Source organism: Bombina bombina, chromosome 4 (genome assembly GCF_027579735.1).
Source record: "Bombina bombina isolate aBomBom1 chromosome 4, aBomBom1.pri, whole genome shotgun sequence".
Taxonomy (NCBI): domain Eukaryota; kingdom Metazoa; phylum Chordata; class Amphibia; order Anura; family Bombinatoridae; genus Bombina; species Bombina bombina.
This window is the reverse complement of record NC_069502.1, coordinates 768990864-769010104: the sequence shown is the minus strand read 5'-3', so window position 1 is coordinate 769010104 and position 19241 is coordinate 768990864. Positions and strand designations below refer to the sequence as shown.

General features: G+C 35.3%; 1 protein-coding gene across 1 annotated transcript in view; it reads left to right on the top strand.

Annotated features, from left to right (window-relative positions):
- Positions 1 to 1151: 1151 nt before the first annotated feature.
- Positions 1152 to 19241, top strand: part of GPR137B (G protein-coupled receptor 137B) — a 195499-nt gene continuing 177409 nt past the window's right edge. The window contains exon 1 of the mRNA XM_053711100.1: positions 1152 to 1680. Within this exon, the coding sequence (XP_053567075.1) occupies positions 1327 to 1680 (354 nt within the window). The 5' untranslated portion in view covers positions 1152 to 1326. The remainder of the gene's footprint in view (positions 1681 to 19241) is intronic.

Genomic DNA, 19241 nt, shown 5'->3' with positions numbered 1-19241 from the left:
GTTGCTACAACACTTTTAACCTTACATCCCATTAAAATCTATGGGCATTCCATAATGTCATTAATCTTTGTCATTCCATAGAAAGCAGCTATATATTATCCCAGGTAACATCACTTTCAGAATTTGTGTCTCTGTACTTGAGGAATTATATTTGGTAAATATCAATATATGTCTTAAAGTGAATGTAAAGTCAGCCTCTTCTCTAAACACCTGTGTAACAGTTGTCAAAAAAAACCTTGAGTTTCATTCATCAAATTCTACCTTTTTTATTCGTTACCTTTATTTTCATTATTTTATCCTTGTTTTCGCTGAAATCAACCTCCTCCCGGCATTCGCGCTCCGTTCCTCTATTTTTTGATCGACGTCTTGATAGCCAATAACGGCTCTAACCACAGGGGGACCCACCCCATTACCATGACGTAATACGTCATCATTGTGCATGCGTTTGCGCACAATGTTATACGGAGTCCTGTCATTTCAATTGAAAAAAATACACGGGAGCGCGCAGTGCCGATACGTAAACAGCGGGTGGGACCGCTGTTTACGTAATATGGGGAAGAATAAGCAAACAGAGAGTGGGAGGAGCGGGTAAGTGAATGATCGATAATTGTTATATAAAATAACATTGAAATAATACATTTTATTAAAAACGGATTGTGGCGGTATGCTTTATCGTATGATTCTCTACAACAATATATTATACAATCTGGAAAAATTTACATTCACTTTAAATCTATGGGTATTTCTTCTTGTCATTTATTTTAGTATATCTCAATATTCCTTTTAGAATAGCCCAAATAACTAATTATTTGGGTTTCTTCAAAATGTATGAAGGCTTCAACGCATGTGAAATGCCTTATAAAAAAAAAAATACTATGAAAGCGGAGCTTCGGTATAGATTTTGGTGTAAATTTGTAAAAACAAAAAAGACAAAATATGAAGTAAAATATGGTTCTAAATATTTCTGTATAGATAACGTAAACTTTATGTCTGCTGTATCTTTCTTTATGGAGCGCGCGTTGATGCAAAAAGAGAGGCAGAGGCCGTGTGAGGCAAGTTCAGGTTTGCTGCTGACACAGCCAGCTCCCTCCCTCCAGCATGCGGATAGCAGGTCACGTGATCTGAATCGTCACTCAGCCTTCTTTCTAATGAGGAAGTGCAGCTTATTTGGGGTTTTCTCTCGTTAGAGTGGGTTTATCCCTGAGCTGCAAACATGCACGGGCAGAGGTGATCAGCTGAGCCCTACAGAGAGGCAGATTCCTCTTGCTAAAAACTAGTTCTTTTACTATTGACGTTTTAATATCAGCACTTTGGGACATATAAATAATGGAACTTTCTAGCAATGATTCGCTGCCCCCCACTCTGAGTCCGGCTGTGCCCCCCTATGTAACTCTCGGACTGACCACGGTGTATACGGTCTTTTATCTGCTGCTGTTTGGGTTCGTCTATGTGCAGCTGTGGCTGGTGCTGCACTACAAACACAAGAGGTTCAGCTACCAGACAGTCTTCCTCTTCTTGTGCTTGTTATGGGCTTCACTCCGGGCCATACTCTTCTCCTTTTATTTCAAGAACTTTGTGGAAGCCAATACACTGGGTGCCTTCACCTTCTGGTTGCTCTATTGCTTCCCTGTATGTCTGCAGTTCTTCACTTTGACCCTCATGAACCTCTACTTTGCCAGGGTAAGTTATTAATGTCACCCTGACCCTTATGAATTTCTACTTTGTCATTGTGATTTAGGCAGGTAAAGAGTTAACTTTAATTATTTTTTGGCTAAAACTAACAGATTAGGGCATTGCATTATAAATTGTTTATGCCAAGCAGCCAATAGATGAGATTAGTCTCTAATCAGTGCTTTTAAGTCTGCTAGTCACCATTTGCTGTTTAAATAGAAATCAGTGGTACATGGGTCTGTATTGTGACAATTTATAATTTGTTATAGAAGAATGAAAATGACTTTATTTTGAATCTAGTATTGCATTGTTCCATATTATGGGCCATTATAGTGAAAAAGTTACATGCTCACATTCGTTAATTTTATCATTATTGACCTTACAAATCAATGTATTTAACCTTCACAAAGCAAAGGTAAAGTACTGCTTGGGACTTGCAGAGAACTGTTAGTTCTGAGCGTAAACTACTGCTTATCCAATCAGAAACACTAGATGCACAGCTGGGCCATGCAAATTGTACTGCTGATTGGATCAGTGTCAGTTTCCTTTTGGGATCAGCAGTTCTCTGCAGCTCCTGATTGGTACTGTTCCTATGTGTTTAACTCATTGCAGGGGTTAAACACATAGCTATGTGTAGTTGATATTGATGAAGTAACGTGCTCTAATGAGGATAAGTATTTTTTTCACTATAATGTCCCTTTAAATTCAAAATGTTGTTCCACATAAAATATTTAATTATGCATAATAACTGTGCAATGCACTTTCTATATTTATTTTGCCTGCCTTAATTATGTAAAGTTTAGTGTTTCTACCCCCCTTAGAGAAACTGAATTGCATTCTGTGGAATACAGAACTGTGATCCTACATGCTGCATAATGATAGATTGATCTGTGCAGAAGCTCATTAATAACTGTCCCTAATTGGCTATAGCAAAGGGGATAAGATAAACATTATAGAGGCTTTTCAAGGGGTGTGTCCCGGGCTTTGAAAAAAAGGCTTATTTTTCTAACAAAATTAGAGTTGTAAATGCTTTTTGCAGATATTTTGCAATGCACTGAATAAAATCTGATGAATATATAAAATGTTGACTCCTAGTATATCAGGCAGCTAAATGGTTAACCCCATTTATTGTTGTGAAGAACCTCCAATTTGCATGTATTTGTTTAGTATAATAGTCCTGATGCAAATGAGCATTTTACCTAACAGGTCAGACATAATAATGGTAAATAATGTTCTTTTATGCGGACACCTAGCAGTTAATTTGTATTTGATTTTATTGTGAGGTTGATTTTAACAATATCTTCCAACAGTCTTGTCCCTAATACAGCATCAATTCGGTCAAAATTGAATTGTAGATCTATGGTTCAGAAAACTTCAGCTAATTAGGTTATTATTTGCAAGTCAAACATCTGTTAGATCAGGAGATTGTTACTTTGTCTTATGTTTGGCCTTAGCTAAAATACTTTTTGAAAGTTAAATATTTGGCAGTAAACACCTTGAGACTATAAAAAGTTTGGTTATGCATAAGTAAAGCAACTTTGCTGTATACTTTCATTCTGTAGTCTGTCCCATTTTCATATTATTTAGCTACAAAAATGGGCTAACCCTGCTACACATTGTTCCATAATTGGCTTTAACAGATACAAACTGTAAAACAATGTATTGGATGCTAACATTATAACCGTGGCTAGCCTATTAGCTGCAGACTAGAGCACAGATTGTTTCCCCCCCCCCCCCCCCAAATAAGACAAGAGGCTATCTCTATATATCTATGTGTTTAAATATTTTAAACTTGGCTGATGTGTTATTCTATAGCAAGACAACATAAATGGTTTATAATTGCAAGTTGTTTAGTGTTACTTTAATCAATTTTAAGGGACAGGCACCAGCTTTCATGGCAGGGAAAGAATACACAATTTTAAACAACTTTACAATTTACTTTTATTTTCAAATTTGCGTCATTCTCTTGTTACCCTTTGCTGAAGGAACAACATTGCATTAATGATAACTAGATGAACACATCTAGTTAGCCAATCACAAGGGACAAATGTCTGCAGGCACCAATCGTCAGGTAGCTCCCACTAGTGTAGGATATTTGCGTATTCTTTTTCAACAAGGGATACCAAGAGAATGAAGCACATTTGAAAATAGAAGGGAATTTAAAAATGTCTTAAAATTGCATGCGCTATCTGATTCTTGTAAGTTTAATGTTGACTTTCCTATCCCTTTAAGCACCACTTTTGTTTGTAAGAGAAAAAACATATCTCCCTTTCCTTGAACTTCTCTTCCACATAGGAATATACACATGCTTAAAGGGACAGTATACACTCATTGTCATATAACTGCATGTAATAGACACTACTATAAAGAATAAGATGCACAGATACTGATATAAAAATCCAGTATGAAATGGTTTAAAAACTTACTTAGAAGCTCTCAGTTTAGCTCTGTTGAAAAGGTTGCTGGAAAGCCCACTGCAAGTGGGAAATAAGACACTCCCCCCTCCCCCTTCTTTTACATATGAAAAGACCCTTTACACAAACAGGAGCAAGCTGGAGAAGGTAGCTGACGGTATTCTCATAAAACTTTGGGGCCTGGTTAGGAGTCTGAAAATCAGAGCAATGTTATTTAAAATAAGCAATACTATACATTTAAAAACAAACAAACTGTATGGGCTTTATAAATAGATCATCTACAAAACATTTATGCAAAGAAAAAATGAGTGTATAATGTCCCTTTAATATAAACAAGATACATGTCTGTCCTCTCAGTTTTTCCTGCACTCTAAGGTAATGAAATGAAAGGAGCTGGAAGATATTGCATGATGTTAGTGGAAAGTGGGATTTTAATTTTAAAGGGAAAGTAGACACATTGAGATTGCTATGTAAAATGTTTAGTTCTGTGTAATGAAACAACATTGCAATATACTTTCATAGTTTATTTTGCCCCCTTTTCATGTAATGCAGCCATTTTTCATTTTCAGAACTTTAAATGCACCCTGCTGACGTCTCAAGGATAACTGATACAAAACTATCCCTAATTGGCTCTAACAAAACACTGCAAAACACTGCATTTTATACTAAGGCAGTGACTAGCCTTGTCTGCAGACTAAAGCCCTGTTTGGCTTCTCCAAATAAGGCAAATGGTTGGGTGGAAATTGGCTACTGAAAAAAAATTACAGTAAAAAAGATGTTAATTTGAAACAGAAATATCTTGTAATTCCAAAGGTACTTACTGTCCCTTTTTTAAATCGAAATATTTTGCAGGCAAATAGGGACAGAGGGATTTGCTTTATGTAATGGGCCGTTCCTCAAAACCAATAATAGTGGAGATGTTTGTTAGCCTTGAGCAAATATGGAAAAATAAGGAATTTCTGCTATATGACAAAGATTTGCAAGTTGCCATTGTCTGGCAGAAAAATCCATAAATTCTTGGGGGTTTTCTTGGCTTAAACTTTTTTTTCAGGTTTGGTGCTCGAGTAATTTTCCCCAACAATGTGAAAACCAAACTCTGATATAAAAAAACTGAGGAAATTTGTGTTAAACTTTTACAACACAACAATGTTCAGATATATGCAGAAAATATTGTTGTATTTATATTTAGTAAGGCAGGGATTGGCCAATTTTGGGAGACTTATTTATTTTTAATTTTTATAAATTGATTTATTAAAGGGTTATTAAGATCAAAATGATTCTGACCCTACACATTTCGCACAGTGTTTGCTTGTCTAATGTAGGAACTCATATCTGCCCTTAAAGGGACATGGGGGAAAAAATGATTCAGATAGAGTATGCAATTTTAAGCTTTTCAGTTGGTAACTATGTCCAGTTATCAACCAACCGCTAGCGCTCAGTAGTGCATTGCTGTTGCTGAGCCTATGTAGGTATGCTTTTCAACAAAGGATACCAAGAAAATTGAGCAAATTAGGTAATAAAAGTAATTTGGAATATTGTTAAACTGTAAATTCTATCTGAATCTAGAAAAAAAAGGGTGTATGTCTCTTTTAACTGGCAATGTCAAAGAAGAAATTTATAATAAATAAGCTATGTTGTTGGATTGCAAAACGGTACATTTTCTAAAAGAAAAACATTTATTTTGTGTGCAGATCTTTTGCAATGCATTGCTTAAAGGGACAGGAAACTCAGAATTAAACTTACATGATTCATATAGAGCATTTAATTTTAAGACACTTTTAACCTCTTAAGGACATGTGACGGAATATTTCCGTCATAAAACAATTGAGCAAACTGAAAGCCGTGTCCTTAAAGGGTTAAATTCACTTCTATTTTCAACTGTGCTTCGTTATCTCTTGTTATCCCTTGTTGAAAAAGAATACGCACATATCCTACACTAGTGGGAGCTGACTGCTGATTGGTGCCTCCACACATTTGTCTCTTGTGATTGGCTAACTAGATATGTTCAGCTAGCTGCCTGTAATGCAATGCTGTTCCTTTAGCAAAGGATAACAAGAGAATAAAGCAAATTTGATAATAGCAGTAAGTTGAAAAGTTGTTAAAAATTGTATATTCTATCCAAATTGAGAAATAAAAAAATTTGGGGTTTCCAGTCCCTTTTAACTGCTGATATGGTATAAATGCATATAAATCTAATTTTAAAGGCCTTTTTAATTTTTATTAGAGGTGTACATATTTACAATAAATTCAATCTTTGGAAATACAGCCTGTTACAGCAACACTATTTTTGTATCTGTTATTTCCAGTGTAAATGTCATATGTAAAGGGTTTTTTTTTTTTACAATAAAATATATTGGTATCAAACTAAATTCTGTCTTGGTTCTATTAGAAATGTGTTACAGCATTTTAAATGTATGCGCAAGTGCAAAAAAAATATTTGATGTGTTTGAGCATTTTATTATTTTACTATTGTTTGCATAACAAAGGGATTAAACACACAGTTAACCATTTCATGACGGGGTCATAATGTCTAAATCGGAACAACGTTCCGATGTAAACAAATTTAAATCCCACGATCGTGCACGTGATCGCGAGATTTCAATTATGGTATCGGGTCAGGGGGGCGTCCCTATGATGCTAGGCACGCCCTCCAGACCACGATCACATCCAGGAAGCGACGTGGGCTTCAGGACAGCCAAACGGCTATGACGTAATTTCGTCCTAACGGTGCTAAAGCCCAGTGCCGTTTGGACAGAATACAACGCCATAACGGCGGTAAAAGGTTAAATTCAGCCTCAGGGCAACAATGCACTACTAGGAACTAGCTGAACATGATGAGCCCATGACAAGACGTGTGCAGCCTCCAATCATCATCTAGCTCACATTAGTGCATTGCTCACCACTTTCTTTTTTTATAAACAAAGGATACCAAATTTAAAAAGAAATCTGTTAAAATTGTATGTACTATTTGAACCATGAAATTATAAGTATTCTACATCTATCAATGTATACAGTCATGTGACATAATCAGCACCTGGTGCATTCTTGCAACTGACACAATTGTACAACAACACAAAGGGCTAGATTTATCATACTAATGTTTTACAGGGGCATACATCCTTACCCCTGCCCGCCTGGAAAAGTCAGGGGAGATTTATATCCACTACATAACACCACATAACATGTGGAGGATATGGTTGAGAACCAACAGTCCGATGACCGCTGATTCTTAAAGTGAATGTAAATTTTGATGCTAAAGTGCACGTTTTTTTTTAAAAATTTTGATTAAAAACAGGGGCACTTTAAAATTCATCAAAGCTTAGATTTCACTCGTTGTGAAGAAATACTTACCTTTTAATTTTTTTTTTTTTATTTTTTTTTTTATTGAGATAATCCTGTATTATATCATGTACATACAGTGTAAAAAAAAAATACAAAAAGGCAACAAAAACATGTTGCTAACTATTACAATTGCAGTATCATCTTCTTGGAGGTGACTCTAGTCGCAGTTACACAATTCCAATTGAAATAATATTTCTGCTATTAAATAACATATAAACCTCGTTTTTCCAACTTATATTCATATATATTATATAAGTATTTAACACAATATATTCCATATATATTAATGTAGTCTTTACTCTCATTTTCCCCCCCTCCCTTATCTATCTTTTAACCTTCTTCCTTCCTTCCTTCCCCTCTCTCTCTTCTTTTGGCTCATTGTATTGTCAAATCGTACATGCACCTTACTAATTCTAAGGCGATAGAACAAGTAAAAATAAAATCATACAAACAAACAAAAAAGAAAAAGGGGAAAGTTCCTTCCTTTCTCCTCCTCCTTTTTATGTATAATACTGATTTTGACCTTAAACCTCTCACGCTCCGTCCCGCTCCTGCCCTACACTCTCCAGCTCCCCCTAAGTTGTTCCTCTTGAATATATATTGAATTTTCAAATGGTTTAATAATTATTTGTTGCATTGCCCGATCTAATGATCTTATATAGAGTTCCCATTTAAGCATAAATTTTGCAATTTGTTTTTCGGATTGATTGTCTGTGTCAAATTGTTCATATGTCAATTGCAACTGTATTCGCCTTAAGAAAACCTTTATGCTTAAACTCTTTTTGGAATTCCATTCACTTAATATCATATTTCTTACAATTAATATTATAGTATTTAGAAAACGAGTATTTGACCCGTGGGTTAAACCTTCTACTAAGAAAAAAACTTCTTTTGGGGTAATGTCTAATCTAATCTTACATTTCTTTTTTAACCAAAAAGTTTTAATTTTAGGGCATGAGTACATACAATGTACTATATCTGCGTTTACATATCTACAACGTTTACAACAGTTATTTTGAGAATTGCCCCATTTCGCCATAACATATGGGGTTAAGTATACGTGATGCAATATTTTAACTTGTGACTCTCTCCAACTAGATAATAGGGTAGCTTTCCTTGTTCTATTCATGCTTCCTCTTATATCCTCCTCAGTTACTTTAAGTTCTGGGGAAATTCTTAACCACTTATTGATTGATTCATAAACATATTTAATCCTAGTTTGGTCATTGAGTTTCTTATATAATATTGAGTAGAGCTGCAACAACTAATCGGCATAATCGATTATGAAAATAGTTGTCAACGAATCTCATAATCGATTAATCGGTTTGCAATTAGTTGGTCTGTGCACAACACCAGCTGCTTTACTCCAATGAACTCCTGCATATGGTATTGTGTTTTATGGTTATGTCCTTAGCCTAAAGGACGTATACTTTTCACTTTTTCAGGACAGTATACGTTTACCACTACCCCTTGCTTATGTGCAACCCAGATATAATAGTCATCATTTGGATTGTTTATATTAAATCTGGTGTTTGGAACTATGTTTTTCATGATATAGTGCCAAGCTTGTTGTTTACACCTTGCCCCTAGATTGATGGGAGTTATTTAAATTGATGTGCACTATTATCTGTTTGCACAATTATTAGCGTATTAATTGGTATTGCTGATTATATGTACAGTACTGTATAAATAAATGTGTAAGGCTTTGTGTTGTTAATGATATACAGTCCTTAGCGCTTTTAATCTTGTTTTTTATTGTTTTTTTATATTTTTAATAAATTGTGATAATATGTACCAGATTCAACCTCAATAATTCGTTATTTTTAGAGCGGACTAGATATTTCCCCTAACCTTATAGCTGGTTATTTACCATTGCATATAGATATTCAAGATATTTTTATGTTAGAATGAAGTCAACGGTTACTTTATTAATTGGTCCCTTGCCAAGGTAGAAAACACAGCATTGGTGAAGAGCTAACAAAGATAAATATCCCACTTTGGTGAAATTAGCAAAACCCTACTTATACACCTCAACAGCCTTTTCTCTGCTGCAGGAAATATAGCTGCAAACAGAGAACCAGCCTTAGCCAGAAGCATGTGGACATGTTGAGATTTTTGCATTTCAATGCAAAGTTTCTGAAATAGTGAATAACAGAATGTTATTAACAGTGATAGTCTAATCCTTTCTAGTTCTACCTCTTTTCAAACAGTTTGTGGTTTGGTTTGATTATAAAACTGTGCTCTGCTGCTTAAAAATTGAAGAAACAGTTGTGTTAATGTAAAGTTTTAGTCTGAAGTTTATATTTGTAACACTCATTATGTGGATTTTATTTAAAACATAGAAAACTATTATTGATTCTCTTTTTATCCGATTAGTCGATTAATCGAAAAAATAATCGGCCGATTAATCGATTATGGAAATAATCGTTAGTTGCAGCCCTAATATTGAGCAACTAGTACTTCCTTGGGCGAAGAGATTCATTATGGGAGTCAGCTTATCCCAATTATCTTTCATGTAGATCACCCTTCCTAATGAATTACAATAATGTCTTAGCTGTAGGTATATATAAAAATGTGAGTTCTCCCATCCAAACACATCTTTCAAATAATTAAAGTCCCGTATACATTTCTTCTGATTATCTATTAGCTGGTATAGGTAGGTAAGGCCTCTTTCCTGCCATTTTTGGCATACTTCTGCATTCAACATTACCCCAGGATTCCCTCTTAAAGGTAGAAAATTTGAAAAGTGAAAATCTATTTTCAAAATTTTACATAATTTTTGCCAGGCTATAATTAAGTTTGTAATGCTATCTAGTTTTTTAATCCTATCTGGTAGCTTATTGTGATCTACGTGTATTAAAGATTTTAAGCTAAATGGTTTTACTATGTTCTCTTCTAGGTCTAAATCTATGAATTTATTGTTGTTGGAGATCCAAGCTAATACTATTTTGGCAAAGAACACCTGGTTATATAAAATTAGGTCAGGTAGCCCCATTCCGCCCCATTCATTTGCGATAGATAGTTTTGCATATGATATTCTAGCTTTTTTATCTTTCCAACAAAGTTGGGTTACAGCTCTTTTGATTCGTAATAAATCTTTGTTTTTAATTTTTAATGGTAAATTTTGGATAACATATAGAATTTTAGGTGTTGTTATCATCTTGAACATATTAATTTTCCCTGCTAGGGTTATAGGTAGATGCGACCATCTTTTAATTTCCTCTATAATTTTAATAAATAGGGGTTCATAATTTAACTTATACCAGTCCCCTGGTGTGTTAGAAAAATTTATTCCCAAATATTTTATAAATGTATCTGCTACTTTAAACTTAGAGTCTAGAATAGAACCTTTCTGTTTTACTAGCCACAGGATCTCTGATTTATGTATATTGACTTTATAGCCAGAAAATGACCCAAATGTTTCTATTATTTCCAATATTAGTGGGATCTGTTCTTTTGAATTTCTTAAAAATATTAGCATGTCATCCGCATATGCTGCTACTTTTATTTCAGTGTCCCCAATTCTTATGCCTTGAATCATTTCTCTAACTTGTATCATTAATGGCTCCAAGGCTAGATCGAATAAAATTGGTGAAAGAGGACACCCCTGTCTAGTGCCTCTGGACATTTCTATGAAATCTGTTTGTTGTCCATTTATGCAGAAGGCAGTTTTTGGGGCGGAGTATAAGTTTTTGATACATTCCAAAATATTACCTTTCAATCCAAACATCCTCAAAGTCTGAAAGAGATGATCCCATTCTACGGAGTCAAATGCTTTTTGTGCATCCAACGTTAATAATAATAAATCCTCTCCTTTTTTAAAAAATGTATCTTTATTAGCCCATACATATGTAATAACATTTGTAACTCTTCTGATATTATAAAAGGATGATCTACCATTAATGAATCCTGATTGATCTGGATGTATTAAGGTCGGGATCACTTTTTGTAACCTTTCAGCTATGATACTTGTTAATATCTTTAAATCCGAGTTTAATAATGAGATTGGTCTATAGGATGCCATATCTTGAGGATCTTTCCCTGGTTTAAGTAAAATTATAGTAGTAGAATCCATGAATCTATTTAACCTAAGTTCTTGAAGTGAAGAAAATACATAGTTATAAACTCTTTCCAATATTGGTGCTATTTCTGTATTCATTAGTCTGTAGAATTCATTTGGGAGATTATCCGGACCGCTAGCTTTATTTGCTGATAGCGTTTTTATCTTCCCAATTATTTCCTCTAACTCGATTGGCCGGTTCAGCCAATCCAATTGATCTATCGGAATTTGGGGAACTTTGACTTCCTCCCAAAACTTCCTCTTTCTTTCCTGATTTATTCCGTGCGTTCTATATATATCTGAATAATAGTCTTTAAAGGCTTTTAAGATGTCCTCATGGGAGGATATGTTAATATCGTCTCTTTTGATATTGGCTATGACTGTTCTTTTCTTATGTATTTTATTTAGACCTGCCAAATATCTACCTGACTTATTGCCAAACCTTTGGAATCTACTTTTAGCTTTTATCTCCTCTTGCGTATACTTTTGCATTAAAAATAAATTCCGTTGGTTATTGGCCGAAATGTATTTGTTCCAGTTTGCTATAGAAGCATCTCTAAGATATTGATTATAAGAATTATTTACTGTATTTAATAGCTGTAATTCGCGTTTACCTAGTTTCTTTTTTTTATAAGCCATAAATGTGATCATCTCTGATTTTAAGACTGCTTTTGCAGTTTCCCAGTAAAGTATTGGTTCCCCCAAATGTTGGCTATTATTAATCCTAAAACCCTCCTAATTTATTCCTTAAAAAGTTAAAGAATTCTGTATTTTCTGCCCAATATTTAGGGAAGAAGAAATTATTCCCCTTTTTAATTCGAGATCCATATGTTAAACCTATCGGTGCATGGTCAGATATTGTTATAGGGTATATAGATGTATCTGTGACTAAAGGTATTACATTTTTTGAAACTAATAAGTGATCTATCCTTGAGTAAGACCTATGGGTTTTTGAAATACAAGTGTAATTTCGAACTCCTGGATTCCTATATCTCCATAAATCACATAAGCCAATGTTGGCAGATATATCTTTAAAAATCTTAGTTTCTCTACGAGAATTCCTTCCTGGATCCTTCTTATTTCCAAGCTGGAGTCTGTCTATTGGCATTCTAGGGACCATATTAAAATCGCCCCCCAAAATTATTTTTGTATCTAAATATTCCAATAATTTACACTGAAGATCATCCCAAAATCTTTTATACTCGTTAGGTCCATATATACGTTGCAAATTGTGAAAACTTCGGAATTGATTTCTACTTTAATAATAGCTATACGCTCATTCTCTTCTACTTTTTTTTCCACAATTCTATAATTTAAATTCTTATTGATAAGCATAGCTACTCCTCTTTTCCTTGTTTTACAATCAGTTGCAATAATTTCCCCTACCCAATTACATTTTAGTTTCATATATTCAATCTCCTTTAAATGGGTCTCCTGAATTAAGGCAATATCTGTTCCTAATGTTTTCAAATATTTTATTATAGCCTTCCTTTTAATAGGGGATGTTATCCCACCAACGTTCCATGAAATTATCTTGAGTTTTTGCATTATCTTACTATATAATTATAACTCTGTGTGTTCATAAAATATTAGATTAAACTTAAGGGTGTAATTAAAAGAGCCAGCGGGAACTGTAAAAGAAGGGGGGCTGGAGAGGGGCCGCAGGGCAAGAGAGGGAGGAGAAAGAGAGAGTGAGAGAGCGAAAGAAAGAAACAAAACAAAAAAAAGTAAAAAAAAAAAAGTTAAATAGAACATCCTTAACAACAAGGTTTACCCTTATTGCTTGTTTACTCTTTTTTATAAAATTTATACTCATATTTAAAATCAAACAATATGTAACCATTATTTAAAAAGAAAAAAGAATCTAACTTGTTATTCCACCTTGTTACTATCACCTTAGGCAATTTTAAAAAAATATTTAACTTCTTCAGGATCTTCAAAAACTTTCACCCCTTCTTCACCCTCGTATTTCAATTTTGCTGGATATATAACAACTGCTTTGTGCCCTGCTGCTATTAAGCTTGTACACAAGGGAGTCATTCTTCTTCTTTTATTCAGTGTTTCCATAGAATAATCACTGAACATTAACAGCTTTTTCCCGTTAAATTCCAAACTTCCTTTCTTTCTATATAAATTCATAATTTTAACTTTGTCTTGGAAGTCTAGGAATTTAGCAATTACTGATCTAGGTTTTTGCTCGGTGATATTCTGCCTTCTTGCCCCTATTCTATGCGCCCTTTCTATCCTTAAGGGTAGGTCTTTCTCTTCAACCCCTAGTATCCTGGGCAGCTGTAATGACATAAATTCCTGTAGACTTTCTTCCATACCCCCCTCTTGCAGACCTATAATTCTTACATTGTTTCTACGTGCCCTATTTTCTAGATCCTCTATTTTTGCACATAGATCCGATATTTGTCTGCTATTCTTATTCTGTGTCCTGATTATCTTCCAGTTCGGATATTCTTTCCTCTGCTTCCTGCATTCTACCTGAGAAATTTTTAAAATCTTCTGCTAGTTTAGAAACTTCAGACTGAATTTTATCAAAACGTGGCAAAAACATCTCTGACAGTTTCCTGACCACCCAATCTCCTTCCCCTGAGAGGGACCCTTCTTCACCACCCCCTTCTAAAGAAGTTTCACCCTGTAACTTCCGAGTGAGTTTTTTCTCTTGAGTTTTTTGTCTTTTAGACATAGTGCTACTTTGTGTATTAGTGATATATTTATCCATATATAGCCTAGAATGTTGCAACTGATAACAAACAAGTGCTTCAATTTATTTTCTTTATCTGTATAGTGTGTATATGTCTTCTGATCTTTTATGTGTTGCTTATCCCTCTAGAGAGATAATCAATAAGTGATAAAGTGATATCAATAAGTGATAAAAAAAATATAGTAATCTATAAAAAAAAACAAAAAAACAACCAGTGTTTTATACCAAATGTTCAAGTGCTCTAACAACACGTGTGATTACTCTAAGAAGAGTAACTCTCCCTGGGAAGCATCTACTGTATTTGAAGAGTGATAGGTATTTTCTGTTTGAGAACTAGACTTATTAGAGGGATGTACCTTTATATTCCAAGACTGTTATTCTGGCTATAGAGCTTATTCCATAACCTGAAACCTGTAGTCTCAAAAATCAACACCTCTATGTAAATATTACTTCTACAGGGCTATTCCTATATCCTGCACCTGTATAGGTAGACTCCTTAATTAAAGCTAGCTTTATACTCCTAAAACTATAACCTTATCTGACTGAGAAAGATAGCTTTATATCCAGTATTGTTATTATTGCTTATAAATTGTGCTTATGACTTCTATAATACTGTAAATAATCTTTAATATGCCCTCGCTGCTCAGATGGCCAGGTACAGCAGTTTATTAACTATCAGAGTATATAGAGGGGTAATCGAATTTTTTTCCTAAAGTTTACAGAGTACAGAGAACAACTTTTCTAAACAGCCCCTTTATATAGTATAACTACTTGCACAGAAATAGGAGAATTATTAATGCTATAACCCATTCTACTAAATGTAATCCTGGACTCTCATTTAAATATGATTCAGAGAAACCATGTATATACTTAGAGTACAATTACATTTACAGATTCATAAGCCTTTTAAATAAACTTATTCTATTGTCCACAGTTCCATGTACTTAAGAGGATATAGAAACCAGCCTCTTATTATGAAATACAAAACTTCTTAATTTTCTTATGGCTCAATGTTTCTACATCAGCTGCTCCATGTTCATATTTAGTTCCTTATATCCCAAGGCAGGGTTTTTTATGTGTTTGATTTCTCTGTTTCTATGACACTGTCCTGTTAACTCCGTGGGTATAGCTCTTTTCCCCAGCTTATCGACCCTTACATATCCTAGATTCAGGTATTCATCAGGCAATGGGGTAGATTTTTCAGGCACTTATTATGATGAACAATTAGCACTAAGGATCTCCTTCAGACCTGTGCCTCTGATCTTGCTACGGATACTTTAGACATTTAGGCCCTTTTCTCCCCTTTCTCGCCTTTTTTTCTTCCTTCCCCCTCTTCCCTTTTAGTTACTCCAGCATATAGTTTTTCACGGGTTCGTTGTTAGCCTGGCAAAGCAACTATTTTAACGCTGCAGCTTTTCAACTTTTATGGCTTTTTAATAACTTTATCGTTCCCCAGTTTGTGAGATCCTATCCATAGCTATTTGCCAAATGCAGCTAGTAAAAATGTGCATATCTTTTATCGAATTGCCTCTTTAAATATTAGTGTCCTTTTATTCGGCTAGTGTTCTTTTTTTTAAGTCCCAGCCACAACACATGGTAAAAGTCATTAGAATAAAACCGCTTATAGCACTAAGCGTATACTTGCGGTTTATGATGAAGGGTTCCTGCGCCGTCTTCTAACAGTCGCTTCCCAGCCTGTGGGGCCGACTTGCTTCTTAGTTCCGGCTTCTGTACCAACGTTAGGCCGCTATCACCTTGAATGGGGAATGAATGGGCCTCCCTGCTCGCCCTGAGTAGCAAATTACCCCACGCTGTGTCTTGTTGCGTTGCGGCTTCTTAGCAGATCCTGATGCCGATAGTGCATCACACGTGCTCCTGGCGACAGGTGGTGTTGTGAACTGTGGTAAGAGGGGGTGTCCGGGCAAGTAGACACATTAGCCCGAATTGTGTAGTTCCAACTGCCTATTACTGCACTCCTTCCCCGGGTGCAGTTCGTTATCAGGCCCGCAAAACTTGTGGCCAAGAATCCAGCAGTTCTCTGGGATCTTCCAGGACGCTCACAGAGAGCGATGCACCAGCGCTTCCCCTTGCTGGCTCCACCTACCGGAACTACTCAATGTCTAGTTTTTTCTCTTACCTTTTAATCTTGACAGACGCACCAGCTTCCCCCGGTCGTCTCAAGCCATTTCTGTCGTCAGAAATGATGGATCGGTCATCCTCCAATCACGGCTTTCCCCCCCTGGGGAAATCAGTTTCTGATTCAACACTGTGATTGGAGGAAGCTGTATTCCTCGTTTTAGACCCAGGAAGAGGCTTTGCGACGGGTGGAGGAAGCTGGAATTGTTGTCAAGATTAAAAGGTAAGTATTTTTTCACATCACAAGTGAATGTACATTTTGATTAATTAAAGTGCTCCTGTTTTTAATCGAACTTGTAAAAACCAGGTACTTTAGCATCAAAATTTACATTCACTTTAAATCTTGAAATGCAGGCTCGCTCATGCGAACCTGCAGAAAATGGGGCTGAGACCCCTTGATAAATCTTGGCCAAATAAGGAATGCTTTGGTGGGTTTAGTGTGTTGCGTATTTTCAAATCAAGCAAATAACTGCTAGAAAAAGATTATGTACGAGCAGTTAGAAATATAAACCATTTTAAAAGGGGTCATGAAAGTCATCCTAAACTTTAATGATTCAGAGAGATGCAGCATACAATTGAAAAGATACGTTTTTTTTTTTGTTTTTTTTTATTTCTGTTTTCACATGCACCTTCTTTTAAAGGGACAGTCTAGTCAAAATTTAACTTCCATGATTCAGATAGGGCATGCATTTTTTTAAAAACTTTACAATTTACTTTTATCAGATTTTGCTTTGTTCTCTTGGTATTTTTTGTTGAAAGCTAAATCTAATTTCTAAGCCCTTGAAGGCCACCTCTTATCTCAGTGCATTTTGATAGGTTTTTTTTTCCAGATTGGCACTGCTAGTTCATGTGTGCCATAAAGATAACATTGTGCTCACTCTCGTGCCATTATTTCTGAGTCGGCACTGATTGGCTTAAGTGCAAGTCTGTCAAAAGAACTGAGATAATGGGCAGCTAAAACAATTACCTGATGGGTGAGGTCAGGTTAGTACTTAATAATTACAGATGAGCTGATTATTTCACCTGTGCTCTGGTTTGGCTATAATGCAAACCTAGCCTGTTGGGGGTATTTAAGGGCAGAGGTTAAGAAATACTGGTTTACATGGTGTATCCCCAACTAAATAAGCAGTGCCCTATCCTTTACCTACACAAACTGTATTTCTGTCAGCAATTGTCTGACCATTATTAAAGTAACAATGTATGCTAATGGTCATTGTATTCTAAATAATAAACATTTAAAGGGATACAATTTGCCAAATAAATTTCATGCTCCCACCCCCTCCTCTAAATATGGATGCTGCAATTTTGTAACCTATGTTGCTGCACATGTGCACTTAAAGGATTACTTTCTGTTATAATTTTTAAGCTAAACAACTAACATATTAAAGTTAATAAACATTAATTAAAACCTACTGACCTATATTTTCTCCAAAACGAAGTTTCATAACGTTCTAAAAGTTATATCTTTTCTTCGCTGATGATGTCACGTTATCTTGCCCACTATTTTCAGCACTGTGTGTTCAAGATACTTAAACCAATAACTTTGTGTTTAAAGCGCCATTTTGAAACCTAGGTATTGTAAACAGATTGGTACAGAGCAAAGGATACCCACGGAGTGGGTTTGGAAAACAATTAAATTTGCAGACAAGATTTCTGATATACGGTAGAGATATGTTAATGAAATGCTATTGATAAAAAGCGTATTTGGGGTAGTTAGTTAGTAACAGGCATAGAAAATATTTACTTACAGTGGCCCTTTAAGCACTAGAAAGCAGCAACATGGCTGCACCCATAACTAGAGGGAGGCAGGGGATAACCTCAATACTATGCTCATAAAATGTATTTAGTGTCCCTTTTTAAAGGGACAGTTTACTCAAAAGTTTTCTCCCCTTTAATTTGTTCCCAATGATCCACTTTACCTGCTGGAGTGTATTAAATTCTTCACAAGTATTTCCATTACCCTTATATTGGCATTTGAAATGGCTGATTTAGCCTGTGGTATCCCCACCCATCCTGAAAGATTTTAGCCTCAAGGCCAAGCTGTGTTGACACAGCCAGTAGAAGATATTACACTTGCAGTGGGGTATAGAAGAGATAAGGTAATAAATTGTTAATTTCCATTGTTCTCTCCAAGTATTGGTGATTGGTTTATGGACAGATATAAGATAAAGAAGCATGTATATGTACACAATGTGATAAAGTAATGAGATCTGATTATACCTACAAGCTCAACCCATTTTATTAGGTTGTGGCTTCAAAACACAAAATCGGCTAATTTATATACACAAATAAACCTTAAAAAGCTAATTCTCATACATTTTATACTCTTAAACCCTTAATGACCACAATGTACCCTGTATGTCACTGGTCGTTAAGGGTTTTTTCAGGACATAATAGCACAAGTCTAGCAAGAACACGCTATTAATTCCCTCCCTCCAGCAGGCTTTGTGGAATAGAGCAGTCTCAACGCTGGTGGCAAGACCACGCTATAAAACAATCAAGTCCCAAAAAAAGGCCAGCGACATACAGGGTACGTCGCTGGTCCTTAAGGGGTTAATAGATTAGGACAGTTTTTGCGCTTCCATCAAATAACTTTTTCTCAGAATATTTGTCTGTAGAAGCTTCAGCAAACCTCACATCTCAATACAGTGTAGGAAAACAGTCTAATAAATATTTGGTGCAGACTATTTATGATCGGCGTTTGGAGATCCTCCTTCATTAAATTTGTCTCTTTGTGATGTTGTCATTTTAATGTCACATGCAACAGGGAAATGCCCAAAAGAAGGAGCACTTCCACATTGTGTTGGCTGTGGTTTACAGGAGCTGTTACTTCTGCTCAGACCCTAGAACACTTAGAGTGCTTTCGAAAGAGATGAATCTATTGGCTAAAGGTATAGGAAAGTCAAAA